The sequence below is a fragment of the Lissotriton helveticus genome, chromosome 9 (assembly GCF_964261635.1).
Source record: "Lissotriton helveticus chromosome 9, aLisHel1.1, whole genome shotgun sequence".
Lineage (NCBI taxonomy): Eukaryota > Metazoa > Chordata > Amphibia > Caudata > Salamandridae > Lissotriton > Lissotriton helveticus.
This window is the reverse complement of record NC_136070.1, coordinates 967,857,001-967,876,007: the sequence shown is the minus strand read 5'-3', so window position 1 is coordinate 967,876,007 and position 19,007 is coordinate 967,857,001. Positions and strand designations below refer to the sequence as shown.

Genomic DNA, 19,007 nt, shown 5'->3' with positions numbered 1-19,007 from the left:
AGAGATTTACATAGTATAGGTTATTAATGCTTTGCTTTTGCAACCAGAGCGTCACGCGTCTCCTCCTGCAAGGCTCTGCCAGTTCTTTCCAACTACACGCACTGAGTGGTGGACTTTGTCTTTTATGGAACCCCAAAAGCACCAAAAAGTAAAAGCAGGATACTGTGCTTTTATGTGCCACGCCATATTATAGGATTCAGAAACAGGATGTTCTCTGGTTTGATTTCCTCCTAGTGTTGAAGACTTTTTTGCAGTCCAGACTATGTACAACCTAGAAATAAATACTGTCCGAATAGGGAAATGGTATGTATATATTTATATATATATATTTATATAGAATTTTTATATTAAAAGGGAAAAATAGAAGTTATGAAAAAAGTCTGGTCAGCAACAGTTTCATGTCTGCTGGCTGCTGTCTGGTTGGTGATTTCGGCGGTTACGAGGTTTTTTCTGGTCTTGTAGTTCCTTTGCATTTAGGCCTGCCAGCACCTCCTTGTGAGAAGACGAAGTGTGCCGCCAGTAACCCTGACAATACTGGTTTATAAGTCCCATTTCAGGTTGAGTGAGGAGCTGGATCAGATCATGATATTGGGGGTCGTCTAAAGGCCCAGGTACAATGCCGCGGGGGCCTATTAAAGAGGTGCCAGCACTATTGGCAAGTGGGGCGGGTGGCTCGGAATGGAATAGGACAGCATTGACTGTCTCGCGGTTGAGTACATGCAGCTGCACCTTGGCCACGGTGTGCTTGAAGTTGTTCTCAGTGGCAGTGCATAGGTAGATACCACTGTCTGACAGCTGAAGGGAGCGTAGGAGAAGGCCTTGATCAGTTTTCAGGAATCGCCCTTCAGACCGCATCTGTGAACAAAATAACAGAAATGGAATGTGACAAACATGATACTATGGGCTGTAAAGCAAGCAACTAACTCACATCATGCACACAACATACAAAGCAGAGGAAAACCTTTAGGTGCCACACACCGAACATGCATACACGTATTGTTTTCCCAGTTATTTACTTTGTGGTTAAAAAGGTTATCATGGACTACTAGAAGACATAATATAATTAGAGCTGCAAACAGTCACAGGACATTGAGTGACTGTAGACTAAATTTGCTCTTATACATCAAGCCACATTGATACCAAGAACCACTGTGTTTGTAGCAAACTCTGGTCATAGGGGATTCTTGCCAAATACACCATAGTGGGGGGGCTGTTGGTATGAGACAGACACTGTCCCTCTGACCTCATTGTGACAGGCCTAAGTCAGTCAACTTGGACAGTGGAGGCTGCAATACCATGTCGGAACTGATGAAGGGAGGTGCAGGGCAGCATATAATCACTAGAGTAGGGAAGTGGAGTGGCTGCTTTGTAGGAAGAGCAGCACAGGTGAAACCATTCAATGGGCAGGATAGGTAATGGATAGGGTAAAGAAGAGAGATATCTTGAAAATAGCAGGATGTGGAGGGAGTGTTAAGTTTTATAAGCAAGGCTGGTGGAGAAGTGCTGTAGTGGGAAGTGCTGTAGTTTTAGGAATGACGATAATGGAACTGTGTGGAAAGAAAACTGGGCAAAAGGAACTGAATTAGGATGGGAAAGGAGGTGGGTTACTGCAGCATGGTTCACAGGGTTCCCCCCAGCACCTCTAACTGGGTAAGCAAACGTTCATCAAGATTTTGTCATGGTGGACTGGTTGATTATGCAAGATGTTGAGTCAGGCTCACTGGGATTACCTCAACATGAAACTGATAGCCGTAATTTCACTTCTCGAAGTACAGTTTGTGACACAATGTTCACCTTTCTCCATATTAAAGTTCAGTCACGAAAAAATATAATATATTTTAGGAAAAATGACCACTATTGTGCACATTTTGGTAAAGAGCAATGATCTGAGCATTCGGCAAGTCAGAACCTATTTGAGTTTCCTAAGTGCAGACAAGGAGTACTAGACCCCAATTGTGATGGTTGAGACAGTTTGCCACTGGTGTCCATCTTACTATGGCTCAGCAAACTGGTCCAAGAGCACCCTTGTGCACTGGACTCTCTATGTACCGATGATGAGCAGGCAATGGCATCTCAGGGAGGTACTGTAGAGGACAAGTGCTTAGAATTCCATCAACCAGCAGACATCCAGCTTATTATCCTACCCGGTAGTTATCTTTTAGTTAATAGAAAAGTACTTCAATCTTGCAGCAAAACAAACACTACACATTTCAACTGGCATTACAATTACCAAGGTGTAATCCCAGATACGTCTTCAGTAAGGCACTGCATTCCACTTCTGTTACTCTGCTGTACATCATTTCTAATGGCTACTCCCCTGGTATACACATCAATCAAGCACAGGGTGGCCAGGCAACACCGGTGCACACCTGCGGCTATCAAAATATTATCAAATACAACACAGTGATCTAGGAAGAAGGAAGGCCACATAAAAACCTTAAAGAAGTCATAGGTTCCACAGTTAGAAAAAATACCCCCAGGCTCTCATGAGGACTTGGGGGTGTTTTTTATAGTCCCTGGTATACCTTTGCGTTCACTCAGGTAAAAAGTCTTAAGTCCAAGCAGCATAGTCTTTTGTGAGCTCTAATCCCCCATTCTGTTGCAAGCTAACCCCCAATTTATGACTGCTGGATGGCATTGCAGTTCTATCAGTGTGGTGGGTGCAGCTCCTCTACTTGCCCTTGTAGTGGCAGCTTTCCTTCTGTTAAGGTCATGGGAGTGATGCTGCGCTCGCACAGGGACTGTTGGATGGGATTTGGTGCAGCAGGCCTGTGCAGTGGTACTCTTCCTTGGCACTTACAGCCTCCCCAGTACTCTCTTTTCCTTTGTCAGCAGCCAGGCAGCCTTCTAGCGACTAGACAGTTCCTCAGCTTCTCAAGCAGAGAGTGCTGACTTTCACTGGTGCCCCCTCACCTCAGATACTGGCTGTCAGGCAGACTCAAGCCCTGGTCATATAGTTGCTCTTTGAATACTCTGCGGGGCACTCCCTTCCTCTGGTCTGTGTTCTTCTAGACCAAGTAGGGTAGTTTGGACTTCATCTGTATACACATTTTCCAAACGGGATGTGGATCCACTGTCTAAGGCTTCAGAACTGGTTTGTATTTAATCTCTCTCGAATGTCATTTTCTGGCTGTTCCTCAGAAACAGGTTTATACAAGATGATAGCTTTAACTGCAGATACCAATGGGAGTGGCTTAAAGCAGGTGTATCCCAAACAAGAGCACTATGAAGTATGAGATCCCCATACCCGGCAGTCAATCAGCTATCCTGTAGCACTAATCACGGAAGAACAAAAGGGGTACACCATGCCTAGACACTACCTCACCTTTCCAAACCGTTTTGTAAAGTGCTACTTTTTACCCGTGAGGGTATCCCAGCGGTTGGTGGGGTGGTTAGGCTGGTGGTGCTGCTGGGCAGTCAAACAGCCAGGTTTTTAAGCCATTTCTGAAGTCTTGCAGGGTCTGTGAGGTCCAAACGTGGAGACTATTCCAGGTCTTTACGGCTACGTAGGAGAATGCATGGCCTCTGCTCCTGCTTCGGTGGATGCAGGAAGTGTGGGCGAGTGAGAGGAAAGCAGAGCACAGTTGCTTGCTAGGGAGGAGGGCGATAACCCTGTGGTTGAGGTAGGCAGGTCCTTTGTTGTGCAGGGCTTTGTTGGTGTGGGTTAGCACCCTGAACTGGCATCTTTTGGGGACTGGGATACTGTGGAGAGTTCTGAGGTAGGGGGGTGATGTGGGGCCTCCTCTGGAGATCGAGAATGAGCCTTGCTCCTGTATTCTGAATGGTCTCAAGTTGGTTGAGCAGTTGTGCAGTGATTCCTACGTACAAGGTGTTGCCGTAGTCCAGGCAGCTGGTGATGAGGGCCTGGGTGACTGTGCGTCTGGTGCTAATCGGGATCCATTTGAAGATTTTCCGGAGTATGCGGGGAGCAAGGAAGCAGGCTGAGGGCACAGAGTTTACCTGTTTCCTCATTGTGAGCTTGCTGTCCAGTATGATGCTGAGGTTCCTTTGATGCTCTGTGGCTGCAGGCCCAATTCTTCTGGCCACCAGGAGTTGTTCCAAAGGGGCGGTGTTGTTCCTGAAGATGAGTACTTCTGGTTTGTCGGTGTTTGAGGCAGCTGTTTTGCATCCAGGTGGCAAGGCTGGTCATGCACCTGTGGAAGTTGGCTTTGGTGTTAATGGGGTCTGCTGATAGGGACAGGATGAGTGTCGTCTGCGTATGATATGATGTTCATACCGTAGGTTCTGATCAGGGTGGCCAGAAGAGTTGGTGGCTGATGGCTTTTTCCAGAACTTATGGGGGGAACGGGAGAAGAGAGATGGGCCGGTAGTTCTTGAGTTCTTCTGGGTTAGCGGAAGGCTTTTTGAGGATTGGTTTGACCTCCGCCTGCTTCCATGCCACAGAGAAGGAGGCAGAGGGGATGGAGAAGTTGAGGATTGAGGTGAGTTCCTTGCGGATTGTGTTGCTCCCCTGTTGAATATGTGATGGGGCAAGAGTCTCTGGGCTCTCCAGAGAGGATGGCAATCCGGAGTGGATGGCGCACATGACAGAAGTGGTGGTTTTAGTGGTGAGTTGGTCCCATGTAGTAATTATTGCATTAGAGTTTTTGATTGAAAGGTTGAGGAGGCTGTGGATGCTGGTGATGGGCAGTTGGGGGTCTAAGTGTTCATAGATGTGGTGATTTTGCAGTAAAAGAAGTCTGAAAGGGTATTGCGTAGGTCCTGGGAGAAAGTGATGAGTTCTTGAATGCTGAAGGATTTAACAACAAAAACTGCAGTCCCACCACTAACCCAGTCCACCTACCAAATGGCTGTCATCAGGATGAACTACCCAGCAGGCCTCTGCTAAGAAGGTCCTGAGTGAGTTATTAAAGCAAGCCCTATCCCTGTCTTCCCTCACTTCAGTGCCTGGGGTTCCACACTGCAGCCACAGGGATGCAGGCGATGCAATCCCTTTGTGCAGTGAATCAGTCCTCATTCTCCATTTTGTACCATGTAATACCAAACCTTCACACAAAAGGGGGAAGTAGACAATATTTTCTGTCATACAGGTAAAAGGTCTGGTCATAGTAAAGATTAACAAATGATGGTACGCTGACAAAATTGCTTTATATGATGCACTCAAGGCCGGGACAGTATTCCTTTGCCCACCACAAAGGCACGTTTGATGCACAGTTCCAAGACATTTTTCAGGTTCTAGACCTCACATTACCATGCACATGTCTATGCCTCTGTGCACATGCTAGATCAGCAGAACACCAGGGCCAAAGAAAAAGTTAAGATACTAGTTTCTTGTCCAAACACTGTGCAACTTCACAACAGATCCATCTGATAATGCAATCCAGTACAAATTAAAACTAACCAAAGTATGTTGGGGGAAACGTTGCCAGTTCAATCCTTTAGGTTTCAACCCGTTTCAATGTAAGGCATGTGAGTGGACTCCAAACAGAGAGAATAGGCTTTAGTCTATTTACATCAATAGACTCAAGCCAGCTGATTTTGGTGGAATGTTTTACTCACTTTCTTGCCTATGCCCAAAAACGACATAATTATTGAATCACTTCTAATTGATTCGTTCGTTAGTTTGTATAATAAATCCCAAAAAGATAAACTAAGAGAAAAAAAATCAAAAAGGATTTATCAGATAGGAATGTGCTAATTCTAAGCACAACATGTTTATGTCTCATGCTGTCTATCAAATACCACAGATTTGTCATTAAATGTCATACAGAGGTTGTAGACTCTGCACGGATGATATTGTAGGAAAATAAACACAGAGTTTATTACATTAGTTTCGAATATTTTATATTTTTTGAAAACCAGTTTGTGTTCTGTTCTAGTAGTGTACACAATAATGTACGGCTTCTATATTTTAAGCCTGCTTTATTAATTAAGAATGAATACTTAATCACATAAGCAACAAACGTAACCAATGACGAAATAATCAGCGAAGATATGTAGACACCAATATATAAATAACGTTAATTTCAAAATCAGATTTGTCAAGCTTTCATTTCAGATCCGGTTTCTAAAATATTATATAGGACTTCAATAAAATGAGTCCATGATGCAGTTAAGTATCTTATTTACTTATACAATGAATGTAACTTGCATTTTAACGGCAATGAGTTGAAAAGACAAGCAACACATGTGTTGAGTTCCAGCATGCTTTCACAAGAGCTTTCTCAAGGCATTGAGTTATTGTAAACATATGTAATACAACTTTGGCACCTTCTGTTTAAAGAAACCAATGTATAAGCCATGAATGAGAGGCAAATGTACATTTCACTTGACGGAATCCCTGCTTTAAGCTACATAACTCAGTGGTACTCACTCCAACATACTACCTGTCACTCAGAGTTACATTTTTGATAAACAGAGGATTACTTAATTGAATAAAACACAGTCAAGGGTCAGAAACCTAGTTGTTTGTTTTGTGTCTCAAAAGGCTGCCTTTCTTTTAATGGAGTGGATTCTAGTCCATTCTGTTAATGTAAAGTCTGTGAGGGTATCTGTTGCTTGTAGATACTGGGTAATAACCAATAAGTCCCAGGTCCAATATCAGTGAATCCGGACCCTATTATTCAGTGGAAAGCCAGAAATGTATATTGAGCCATTTGGTCAATGCTTTCTTAGCTAAAAACTGATTGAATCTAGATTTTATATTAATTTTTCAATCTAATTCATCCACAGTAATCCAATATTATGTGAATTATGGATAACGAGGTTAAGAAAAAACTGACAATTTAAATAACTTAGAAATTACGACGAGGCACATTATTCGAGAGAAATATTTTTCCCCAAACTTTTTGTATTAGGGTTTTTATTCAATATTGAATCAATAGACGAAACAATAGGCTTTGCATGACATCACGAAATAAAAGTATTCTTGACATGCAATACTCGCTGCTCTGAAAACCATATTCTATTTTGCATGCACCTCTACTCTGACTTGCAATATCATTTGCTTTGCCATTGCTGTAACGTCAACCATAATCAAAGTACCTCAAACCTGGCCCAAAGCACATACTGCTGTGTCCGAGGTGGGATGTAACACACTTCTTTGTGCATGTCTCTAATATGGCTCATTGAGTTAAATGTTTGCCACTGATACTGGCTGTCTTGAACTGTGATTCCTGGCAAAAGATGGACTCAACTCTAAATCCTTCCAAGGTAAAAAAAATGATTCCATTAGGTGACACCAGAGGTCTGAAATGGCAGAACTGTGGTATGAAGCACAGAACAAAAGCAATTTTAAAACACTTGAGCCCACCTTTCTATCCCTGGGCTAAGACTTGTCCAGAAGAGGGGAGGAAGGGAGGGAGGGAGAGGGAGAGAGGCAGAGAGAGAGGGAAGGAGAGAGAGAGAGAGAGAGAGAGAGAGAGAGAGAGAGAGAGAGAGAGAGAGAGAGAGAGAGAGAGAGAGAGAGAACAAAATTATAGGTGAGTGTATGTGTGAAGAGAGCAGCTAGACTGCAAGATTTGATCAAATGAATATTCTATGTAAAATATAACAGCCAGATCAGCACAAGAGTTATGAAAAGAAAGATAAGCGAGAGTCCTTCAATTTGTGTCAAAAGCTACATCTCTTTTCAAAACTCATTGAGGATTAAGTGTGACAAGAAGGGTGTACTGGTAATTGCCAGGATCCTGCCCACTGCTGCCAAGCAACCCAAAATAAGCAAGGCAGCTCATAAAGCCTTTTGTGTTCACTTCCAGTGCCAAGGGAGCGGGCAGGACAGAGACAGGAAGAGTTGAGTTTCCCCATGGCCCCCATAGCGTGACTTCGCTTTCCTGGGAAAGGATTGCTTCTCCAGTCTCCTTCAGCTGTGACACATCGCCAGGACCCCGTACCTACAGAGAACTGGGAAAGGAAGGGTGGGACTGGCAGAGCTACTAGGCTCCTTTCCGTGGAAGCACATCATGCGCAAGGGGGCGTCAGTGCTGATGGGCTTACATTAGGGCTGGCAACATTTTTATTCTGTTTGCTCGAGAAAGAAAGCAATATGTAAAAGTTGTGTGATTAGTGAAGTTTCGAAAATCGTGCTCTTCAGCCACCTACCTGTGGGAGTGAAGTTTTCACGCAAAAAGTTTGTTTGCAATATTTCATCCATCAAGTTTTATAAAGTCCCTAAAAATCTTAAGGTTTTTATTCAAGGCAAGCTCAGCAAGTTAGGCGCCCATTAAGTACCACCTCACAGCACAGGATCACTCAATATACAATTCATTGGCCTCAGGCACTTCAGTGGTGTCTCACCCTTTAACACTAGCATCACACCCTTTAAAGCAGCGATACTTAAAGTATGGTCTAGGGACCGCATGTGGCCCTCGTGACCTTTACATGCACCCCCCTGATCAACAGCAGCACTAGGCTGTTCTTCTCTTGACTCAGCACTAACATTAAAAATATGTTAATAAACGGGCAAGCCTATATTTAAAGGTTAATCGAAGTTAAAGAAAAGAAGTAATTAGGTTGTCACGCACCACTAAACCTTAGCAACACCTTCATTTTTGAAGCCATCTGATAGCAAAAGTGTAAAAACATGACAAGGTCTCTATAAATTCAAACAATGTGTATTTCATTAAAATGCAGAACCATTTCACCTTAGTTCATCAGATTGCATCAGTACATTGAGACGTATTTTTTTAAGTGATGGTTTTCAAATTTGAATTTAGAAGCCTTTATCCCTCCCTCATCATTAGCAACAATGTGAATAGAGAACTAAGAGGCAAGTCAGTTTTTATGGGCACTCTTAGGGTGGCCTGGGTTCCTATTGTACATGAACAACATTATAGTTTATTAAAATCAAGCACAGGAGAAGGTTTGTACAACGCACATCCTGAAGTCTTGTATTTCAAACTTGTCATATGTGATGATGAAGAAAAAGGAGGGAAAGTGAAATAAAACAATTGTCTAGTTTCACATTAGGTGGTAAAGTGGGGGTGCTGGGGTTAATCCCAGGTTTTCTGGTTTCACATTGCGAAATTCATCCACTAGTTGTATATGCTTCGCTTCCCCTACACCCACCTTACCACCCCGGACAGCCACCCTGCTGGCTTCAACACAGCCCACAGTCACATCACAGACCAAACTTTGTGGCCCTTGGGAAAATGATTGCGACTACCCAGGCTTTAAAAGAATCTTCCTAACTCTTACATTTTTCTGGCGCCTTAATATTTAACAATAGCCTGATGCTCTTACTCATACTGCTGGCATGATATTGCCATTTTATTTTGAAGGAGTTTGGCCACATGTGCAACCACGGTAATGTCTCACAACTCGCATCACTGACGTCATACAATCTAGTGACAGTGCATCAATTCCCATTTTGCTTTTCTCAAAGTAAAGTTGGAGTTTTCCAAAGTCTCCCAATCACTGGTCTGGTAAAATCCAAAGGCATCTCACTGCTCATCATTGACTGGCATCACACTCCAAAACTAAGGTGGTCTTAGCGCTAACACTGCTGGTCGTTCGCACTTCAGTTGATACTTGTTCTTTATTAAAAACACTGCCATTTTTTCTTCTGGGGATTTTATTTGCTGTGGCTGCCGGTGCTCACTACTGATGCTCAATAAGCAATGCTGGCCTGCGTCGTTTGACCTTTGCATTGCTTGAAGGCAATTCTCCTCATCATTCAGCGTTCTGAGTCCACTTCTACTGAGTGGAGTGGAAAGCAACCTATATTATCAGAGATTGGTTCTCTAAGCCCTGCTACAGTGGGTTGCGGAAATCCAGGAGCCAGATGGATGTTTACTCACTTCTTGACAGCAAGGCCGAACTGGGGAACCAAAATCAGCCCTGGTGAAAGTGTTCAAACCAGCCCCACTCAAAGTTTTCCGCTCACAACCTCTCTATTTCCATCCAGCCACCCATTCCCCCTCTCTTGTCTCTCCTCTCCCTTCTTCCTCTCGTGGCGCTTTCTCCCTGCTTTCCCCTCCCCACCTCCATTTGTTTCTCTCTTGAAGCCTGCTGCAATTCACCTAGAAAGCTGGCGAAAGTGACAGAGGCACCAGGAGCGGCCTTGGGATTTCAAAGCCGGGATCCAAGGTCCCCAACCTACTGGGAAAAGCTTTGCCTGGCCCTGTTTAATGTTGTGAAGTAATGATGGACGCTCAAAGTAAAGATTAATTCCTTTAATTTAAGCTTAAATTCATTTACAGCATCAGGGAACCACGGACGCAGCCGCAGGTACAGCCTTTCCACTTCAACGTCTGCCCTTCCCTTATCGAACGCTAACTAGAACTCCATAAATACATTCAAACGATAATACTCACCATTGCAGCGTTGTACTCGAGCTGTGCGCGAGGAGAACGAGCCAACTCGAGACACAGCTCGAGACACAACACTTCCCTTTCCCTTCAACAAAAAAACTAAAATGAAAATACAAATAAATCAAGATACAGAATAAAAATTAAAGAGAAAAAATTAACTGTGAATACGTGTAACAATCTTCAAACTTTTTGGGCTTGTTACACAAACCTTTAGGACGAAGAGAACCTTTATCATTTTTGTCAGAGATAATTTTACCTTGTACAACAGAAGACTCAATTATGGTATTAGGTGTTTCCCCAATGGAAAATCTTTTGTTGCAAGAAGGTTCATCTGTAAAAACCATGTGGTGAGAATTGCTTTCACCAATAGAAAATCTTTTGCTGCAAGAGGGTTCAACTGCAACATCAATATTGTGAGCATTACTTATATCATCAATGTCTTCAATCCAATCAAACCTATTCTTCTCCTCTTGAGAACTGATTTTGCCTTTGAATAAGGCAATCCTATTGGCGTTCCAGACTTCTCCGTCACTCAATAAGGCAGAGTTGCACAGAATTTTGATGACTTTAAGAGGTGTGGAATATTTACTTTCACCTTTACATACGATTCTACCTTTCTTTACCTTGACAATATCACCAACTTTTAGTGCAGTACCTTTACCTTTCTTAGACGATTTATCCATCCACTGCCTTTGAGTGTTTTCCAAATTTTGTTTTACATCTTTTACAGACCAATCCACTTTTTTGGCACAAACCAACCAACCCGTATTGTCTTTGGTGGGTGGAGATCGACCTCTCATAAGTTCAAAAGGGGAAAATCCTGAGGAATCACATTTGGTAATTCTGTATGCGCAAACAGTTTTTCTCAATTCCTCTTCCCAATTTTTACTGTTACTATTTGACAATTCTATTATACCTCTTATCACCCTGTTGAAGCCTTCCACGCTGCCATTTCCTTCAGGGTGGTACACTAAGGTTGTTCTGTGAGTGATGCCAGAATCTTTGACAATTTTTTTTAAATTTTCACCAATGAATTGTCCTCCATTATCTGAAATTAGGTCTTTAGGGAGACCTTCTCTGCTAAAGACTTCTCTTAAGAATTGTAGAATATATTCAGTGTCAATCCTTGCTACAATTTTGTACTCTGGCCATTTTGAAAAATGATCAACAACAACAAAAAATATATATTTTTGCACAAAATCAATACTTTTGACAGGGCCAAATAAATCAATGCCAATTCTCTGCTCCCAAGGCATATTTGGAACGATGATGGGATGTAGCGTGGTTTTACAAGTGGTCAAACTTTTATCAGAATTTAAGCAATTTAAGCAATCCGCGCACTCACGTACCACTCTCTCAATGTCTCCATCAATAGCTGCCCACCAATATGATTGCTTTATTCTCCTTTTTGTTTTAACAAGACCAAGGTAACCCTCGTGGCAAATATTAATGACCTTGGCTCGAAAAACCTTAGGAGGAATTAATTTCCCTCCTCTAAGTAATAGGTTATTTTCAATGGATAACTCATTCCTTATCTCCCAGAATTGAATAAACATTTTGTCTAGAATAGATTTTGCAGGCCAACCGTTCTGAACAAATTTGTACACATCATGTAGAACATGGTCCAAGGACATGTTTTTGACCCATTCTTCACGAGGAATGCTAGTAAGTTCACTGCTGGAGATACTAGCAACAAACCACTTGTCCCAATCATCTTCAGTATTGTCACAAACAGGCAAGGGACTCCTACTTAAGATGTCTGCAATTCTGTTGCGCACACCTGGTACATAGACAACATCATAAACAAAGTCTAACAGTTGTGCTGAAAATCGAGAAATTCTTGGTGATACATTATTGAGGCCAAGAGAGGTAAGGAATTTTGTGAGTCGTTTGTGGTCTGTACGCAGTGTAACACTAGTACCCCAAATGAATTGCCTGAAGTGTTTAAGGCCCCATAAGCAACCTAGCGCTTCTTTTTCAATCACTGAATAACTTTCTTCAGTAATTGTTAAACTCTTGAGGCAAAAGCCACTACACATTCTGAACCATCACTTTAAAATTGAGATAAAACTGCCCCAAGGTCTTTACCACTAGCATCCGTAGTGATGAAACTTTTAAGCTTAGGATCAAAACCTTTAAGGGCAGGTGCTGCGCAAATATCTCTCTTTATACTTTCAAAACTTGCTTGGCCATCATGAGACCAATTGAAGATGGCACCTTTTTTTTAATAATTGTCTGATGCAGTGCATTTTTCTGCAAAGTTATTCACAAACTTAGAGTAATACTCTGCAAGTCTTAGAAAAGACCTGACCTCACCTTTTTTTTGAGGACTGGGCGAGTTAAGTATTGCATCAACAAGATCTGATTTGGGGCAAATAACACATGCCTTAATTTCGTGACCTATCATAAGTCACACTCTTTCTGCCAATTTTGCATTTAGATTTTTCTGCTGTTAGACCTTTCTTTTCCAAGACTTGTAAAACTCTATTTAACAATGTGTCATGATCGTCCCTATCCTTACCCATTATCAGAATGTCATCTTGAAAAAAAAGTACGTTTTTTATGTCTTTAAAGATTTGGTACATAATGCGCTGAAACATTGCAGCAGCTGAAGCCAGCCCAAATGGTACACGCTTAAATTGGAATAAACCAAATGGGGTGACAAAAGCTGTTAAATGTTTACTTTCTTCATGAAGAGGGACTTGATGGTAGGCAGAGGTCAGGTCGATAGTAGAGAACCATACCATGTCTTTAGTAGTAGAAAGTAACTCTGAGATTTTAGGTAAAGGAAATACATCGATGAAAATGTTCTTATTAAGTTCCCTGAGGTCAACACACAAACTGATTTTTCCGTTGGCCTTGCGTGCGACCACCAAGGAGGCGACCCAATCGGAAGATTCAATGCTTTCTATTACATTTTTATCCACAATTTTTTGTATCTCCTTTTGGACTTCATCCTTAAGTCCTACTGGAATATTCCTAACTTTATGAATAACAGGTTTAGCATTCTCATTTAGAATCATTTTGTGTGAAAATCCACAAAGTTTCCCTACATCTCCTGAAAAAACTTTGGGAATTTAAAAAATATTTCATCACATATATCATCTTGCGAGGAGTTAACATATAAAACCGGATCAGGGCTATTTGGGTTTAAATGTATTGCCAATTCTCCTTATTCCCACCAGCCTAAGACACAAGGACCTGCCTTTGACACATACAATTTGCAAAAGGCTGTTCTTCCTTTGAACTCGAATTCGAGTTTACAAAACCCCAAAAGGTCTATGGGTTAACCAGTATAGCTTACAGGGTGTATATCTGGCTCATCTAGATTATGACCAATTTTTGATCAGAATACTTCTTCCCACCTGTTTCTATTAATAATGGTGTAAGGGGATCCAGAATCCGCTATTAATGTTACTGGAATGCCACCTGCTGTAATTTCACAAACTGGCTTTTTCCTTACTTTTCCATGTAATAATATGTCATCTTCATTAATGCAAAACACAATGTTCTCAACATATTCTGGTTCAACACTCATCATCATTCTCACAATCCTCTACTACACATTTGACAATTTTTAAATTCCTACATGCTCGTGCAAAGTGGCCAGTCATTTTACAGTACGCACACCTTTGGCCAAGAGCAGGACATTTTTTATCATTAGCAAGGTGTGAAGAACTTCCACAACGATAGCAAACACCCCTAGAGTCAGTAATTTTGATATTGATTTACTCTTTATATTTGCTCTTTCCTTTAAACGCAGATTTAGGTTTGCTTTTTTTAGGATTGGTTTGGAATTCTCACAATTTTAATGACTTCATCACTGTTATTACCTTTAGCTTTAATCACCACAGTCTTTGCGCAACTTGAAGTTAGTTCAGCTTTACTGATACTAGCTGAAATTGCGCAAGGACTTGAGTCACCATCAATCCATAGTTTATCTTGTAAATTTGGATTATTACAATGCATGACAAGTTAGTCACGGATTAGTTCGTCTTCAATGATGGCAAATTTGCAGGACAATGCTAATCTTCTAAGTGAAGCAATGTAGTCTTCTACCTTTTCATTTGTTTCCTGTTTTCTATGGTAGAAATTGTATCTATGTACTGCTTTGCAAACAGTAGGGGCAAAATAGGCATTAAGATCAGCGAAAGCTTGGGTGAATACATTAATTTCACTACTAGCCAACACTTTCTTCTCAATTCTATTATAAACTCTCAGACCACCAGGAGCTAAACAGTGTAAAAGGATTTTCTTTTTCCTTTCTGGGGGTAATTCTTTCCTCTCAAAAGTGTCAAGATAATTAATCAAGTAATCTCTCCATTCTTCCCATCTTTGGCTTGATACTTCACAATCTTTAACCATAAATACTTGTGGTGCAGGTAAGTTCACAGTGGTGGTAGCCATTTCGGATTCTTTTTTAAAAGAGAGTAATAATAAAAGAACACTATTTGTGGAAGGCAGCAGCACAAGTATTGATTTTTCCCTCTTTGTAATATTTAAAACTCAATTGCAGATTTAATCCTTTTGTAGATAATGTGTGACAAATTACTATTCTTTGAATTGTATGAATAAAGAAGTACAGTCACAGTTTATCAAAACAAAGTCAATTGAGGATAAAAGAGGGAAAGTAAATGAAATGCCAAAATAATACCTTAAATGGCACTCTGTGTGCATGTCACAGAAGTTCATGAGAAGCGCTTGCTTCGTTGTATTTGAAGCTGAGGGAAGAAATCTTGATAGCCGGAGCGCTATTGCTGAAATCGTTTAAAACCGCTACGGAGAATTTAGGTAAAGGAAATACATCGATGAAAATGTTCTTATTAAGTTCCCTGAGGTCAACACACAAACTGATTTTTCCGTTGGCCTTGCGTGCGACCACCAAGGAGGCGACCCAATCGGAAGATTCAATGCTTTCTATAACATTTTTATCCACAATTTTTTGTATCTCCTTTTGGACTTCATCCTGAACTCCTACTGGAATATTCCTAACTTTATGAATAACAGGTTTAGCATTCTCATTTAGAATCATTTTGTGTGAAAATCCACAAAGTTTCCCTGCATCTCCTGAAAAAACTTTGGGAAATTTCAAAAATATTTCATCACATATATCATCTTGCGAGGAGTTAACATATAAAACCGGATCAGGGCTATTTGGGTTTAAATGTATTCCCAATTCTCCTTATTCCCACCAGCCTAAGATACAAGGACCTGCCTTTGACACATACAATTTGCAAAAGGCTGTTCTTCCTCTGAACTCGAATTCGAGTTTACAAAACCCCAAAAGGTCTATGGGTTCACCAGTATAGCTTACAGGGTGTATATCTGGCTCATCTAGATTATGACCAATTTTTGATCAGAATACTTCTTCCCACCTGTTTCTATTAATAATGGTGCAAGGGGATCCAGAATCCGCTATTAATGTTACTGGAATGCCACCTGCTGTAATTTCACAAACTGGCTTTTTCCTTATTTTTCCATGTAATAATATTTCATCTTCATTAATGCAACACACAATGTTCTCAACATATTCTGGTTCAACACTCATCATCATTCTCACAATCCTCTACTACACATTTGACAGTTTTTGAATTCCTGCACGCTCGTGCAAAGCGGCCAGTCATTTTACAGTACGCACACCTTTGGCCAAGAGCAGGATATTTTTTACCATTAGCAAGGTGTGAAGAACTTCCACAACGATAGCAAACACCCCTAGAGTCAGTAATGTTGATATTGATTCACTCTTTATATTTGCTCTTTCCTTTATACGCAGATTTAGGTTTGCTTTTTTTAGGATTGGTTTGGTTTGGAATTCTCACAATTTTAATGACTTCATCACTGTTATTACCTTTAGCTTTAATCACCACAGTCTTTGCGCAACTTGAAGTTAGTTCAGCTTTACTGATAATAGCTGAAATTTCGCAAGGACTTGAGTCACCATCAATCCATAGTTTATCTTGTAAATTTGGATTATTACAATGCATGACAAGTTGGTCACGGATTAGTTCGTCTTCAATGATGGCAAATTTGCAGGACAATGCTAATCTTTTAAGTGAAGCAATGTAGTCTTCTACCTTTTCATTTGTTTCCTGTTTTCTATGGTAGAAATTGTATCTATGTACTGCTTTGCAAACAGTAGGGGCAAAATAGGCATTAAGATCAGCGATAGCTTGTGCGAATACATTAATTTCACTACTAGCCAACACTTTCTTCTCAATTCTATTATAAACTCTCAGACCACCAGGACCTAAACAGTGTAAAAGGATTTTCTTTTTCCTTTCTGGGGTAATTCTTTCCTCTCGAAAGTGTCAAGATAATTAATCAAGTAATCTCTCCATTCTTCCCATCTTTGGCTTGATACTTCACAATCTTTAACCATAAATACTTGTGGTGCAGGTAAGTTCACTGTGGTGGTAGCCATTTCGGATTCTTTTTTAAAAGAGAGTAATAATAAAAGAACACTATTTGTGGAAGGCAGCAGCACAAGTATTGATTTTTCCCTCTTTGTAATATTTAAAACTCAATTGCAGATTTAATCCTTTTGTAGATAATGTGTGACAAATTACTGTTCTTCGAATTGTATGAATAAATAAGTACAGTCACAGTTTATCAAAACAAAGTCAATTGAGGATAAAAGAGAGAAAGTAAATGAAATGCCAAAATAATACCTTAAATGGCACTCTGTTTGCATGTCACAGAAGTTCATGAGAAGCGCTTGCTTTGTTGTATTTGAAGCTGAGGGAAGAAATCTTGATAGCCGGAGCGCTATTGCTGAAATTGTTTAAAACCGCTACGGAGAATTGCCGATCGACTCCTTTTCCCAAAATTGAGTCACACAGCGTGACCTTTGAAGCGTGGTGACGTAGAGTGGCCTTTGTTTGCTTACGCGTAGTTAACGTGTCATGATGGGAGGAGAACCCCAGTGACGTGAACGAGCTCAGGTTGGCAACGACTGTGGAACGCTGCAGCAACTTGAAAAATGCGGAGAATACGGAAATATTTTAGTAAGGTAAAATTCAAAATACTCTAAATTGCTCGATGATTTTTTTTTTAATCACTTCCCAAACAATACGTGGTGTTTCCTCGTTATGTGTTAAAATATTTCTTTATCCTCTCGAATATTTTCACGAAAATACAAGAAATTAAATATTGTGACTTACATCAGAATGTCGTTTTCCCTGTAAAATGCTGTTTCCAAGATGATTTAATTCCTTTTTTCGAAAGCACAATTTCCACGAAGGAGAAGATATCCAAATGTGGGTTCTTTTAGGATTAAGGTCTATCGTCGCCATTGTTGTGAAGTAATGATGGACTCTCAAAGTAAAGATGAATTCCTTCAATTTAAGCTTAAATCCATATACAGCATCAAGGAACCACGGACGCAGCCGCAGGTACAGCCTTTCCACTTCAACGTCTCTTACGATCTGCCCTTCCCTTATCGAACTCTAACTAGAACTCCATAAATACATTCAAACGATAATACTCACCATTGCAGCGTTGTACTCGAGCTGTGCGTGAGGAGAACGAGCCAACTTGAGACAAAGCTCGAGACACAACACTTAATAGGCTGCTGCTAATATTTTAGATCCTTTCGCAGAGTGATCTTTCTATGACAACCCAAGGAGCTTTGAACCTTAACCCACCACAAACACATTGGTTCAGCTGATCACACTCTACTGGAGGGCTTGCTAAAACAGTTGAATGGCCAGGCGGCTATCTCTGGGCACCGCCAGTATATACCTTTTTTTGCAGGGGTCTCCCGTTCAATAATAAAAGCTGCTTATCTCTCAGTGGCACTGTTCCTTTCTTAGATCAAGCGAAGATACAGTTTTCAATATAATCAAACAGGTCAGACAACAACACTGCCACACCAGAAAAAGCTGTATTGCCACACTCTGCCATATGTATGACCTATGCAGCACCATGTTCTAGGTACGTATAGTTTCAATAACCACACATATGCAGAGTCTCGCCAGCACATCTGAGTGTGCCATACTCCCATGATCCAGAGGGGGCCACTGCATCACCAATGCCTCATATGCCACATGTTGCCACTTATAAGGCATCCTACAGACAGCTGAAGATGTTTTGCTTGCTTTTCTTCAGGAGCAGAAGATATCAGGGAACCTATATAGGCACAGATAACTGGAGAGGATAATCAAACAGGAAGCAAAATAATGTTTCAACGGAGGACATACAGAAAGAAGAAAAGCAGTACAGTCTGCTGGCTCAAGTGCCTACCCCCAACCTCAGCTGGTCTTCCTGACCTGTTAAGCGATAAACCATACTATACTTTCAGTTATGGTAGTTGTTGTTAAAACACCTCTGTTGAAAAACCTGAGATCAGAGTCCCAGCATTCTGGTTTTCTTTTGCTACCTTGTATCTCTTTACTAATTTCAGATGTTCATAGGGATGTAGTTATCAACAGTACAGCAGGTACAGTGGCACAAAGCCCCAGTGAACTACAATAATAAATGTTATTTTATTACTAACCACAAGGTGGCAGTCCATTTTCCTTGCTTATGTTAGGGCCCATGGCACACTTGTTACGCCACTGTGTCCAAGGACAGACGTGGGACATAAGTCCTGCAAAAACTCACCTCCTTCTTGCGGTCACTGTTGTCCTTTTGTAAAATCCACTTGATGACAGCCTGTGGGGAACGTGGTTGGCATTCTAGGAATGCAGTGCTTCCCTCCACACCATATTGCTTCGCTTCTACTGTGTTCTTATTGAC

At 41.1% G+C, this 19,007-nt stretch overlaps 1 protein-coding gene across 2 annotated transcripts in view; it reads right to left on the bottom strand.

Annotated features, from left to right (window-relative positions):
- Positions 1–261: 261 nt before the first annotated feature.
- The window catches only part of SEMA3F (semaphorin 3F), a 329,656-nt gene continuing 310,910 nt past the window's right edge, over positions 262–19,007 (bottom strand). For both annotated transcript variants that reach the window (XM_078661253.1, XM_078661252.1), the window contains 2 exons: positions 18,873–19,006; positions 262–855 (listed from right to left, as the gene is read on the bottom strand). In XM_078661253.1, the coding sequence (XP_078517379.1) occupies positions 397–855; positions 18,873–19,006 (593 nt within the window). In that variant the 3' untranslated portion in view covers positions 262–396. The remainder of the gene's footprint in view (positions 856–18,872; position 19,007) is intronic.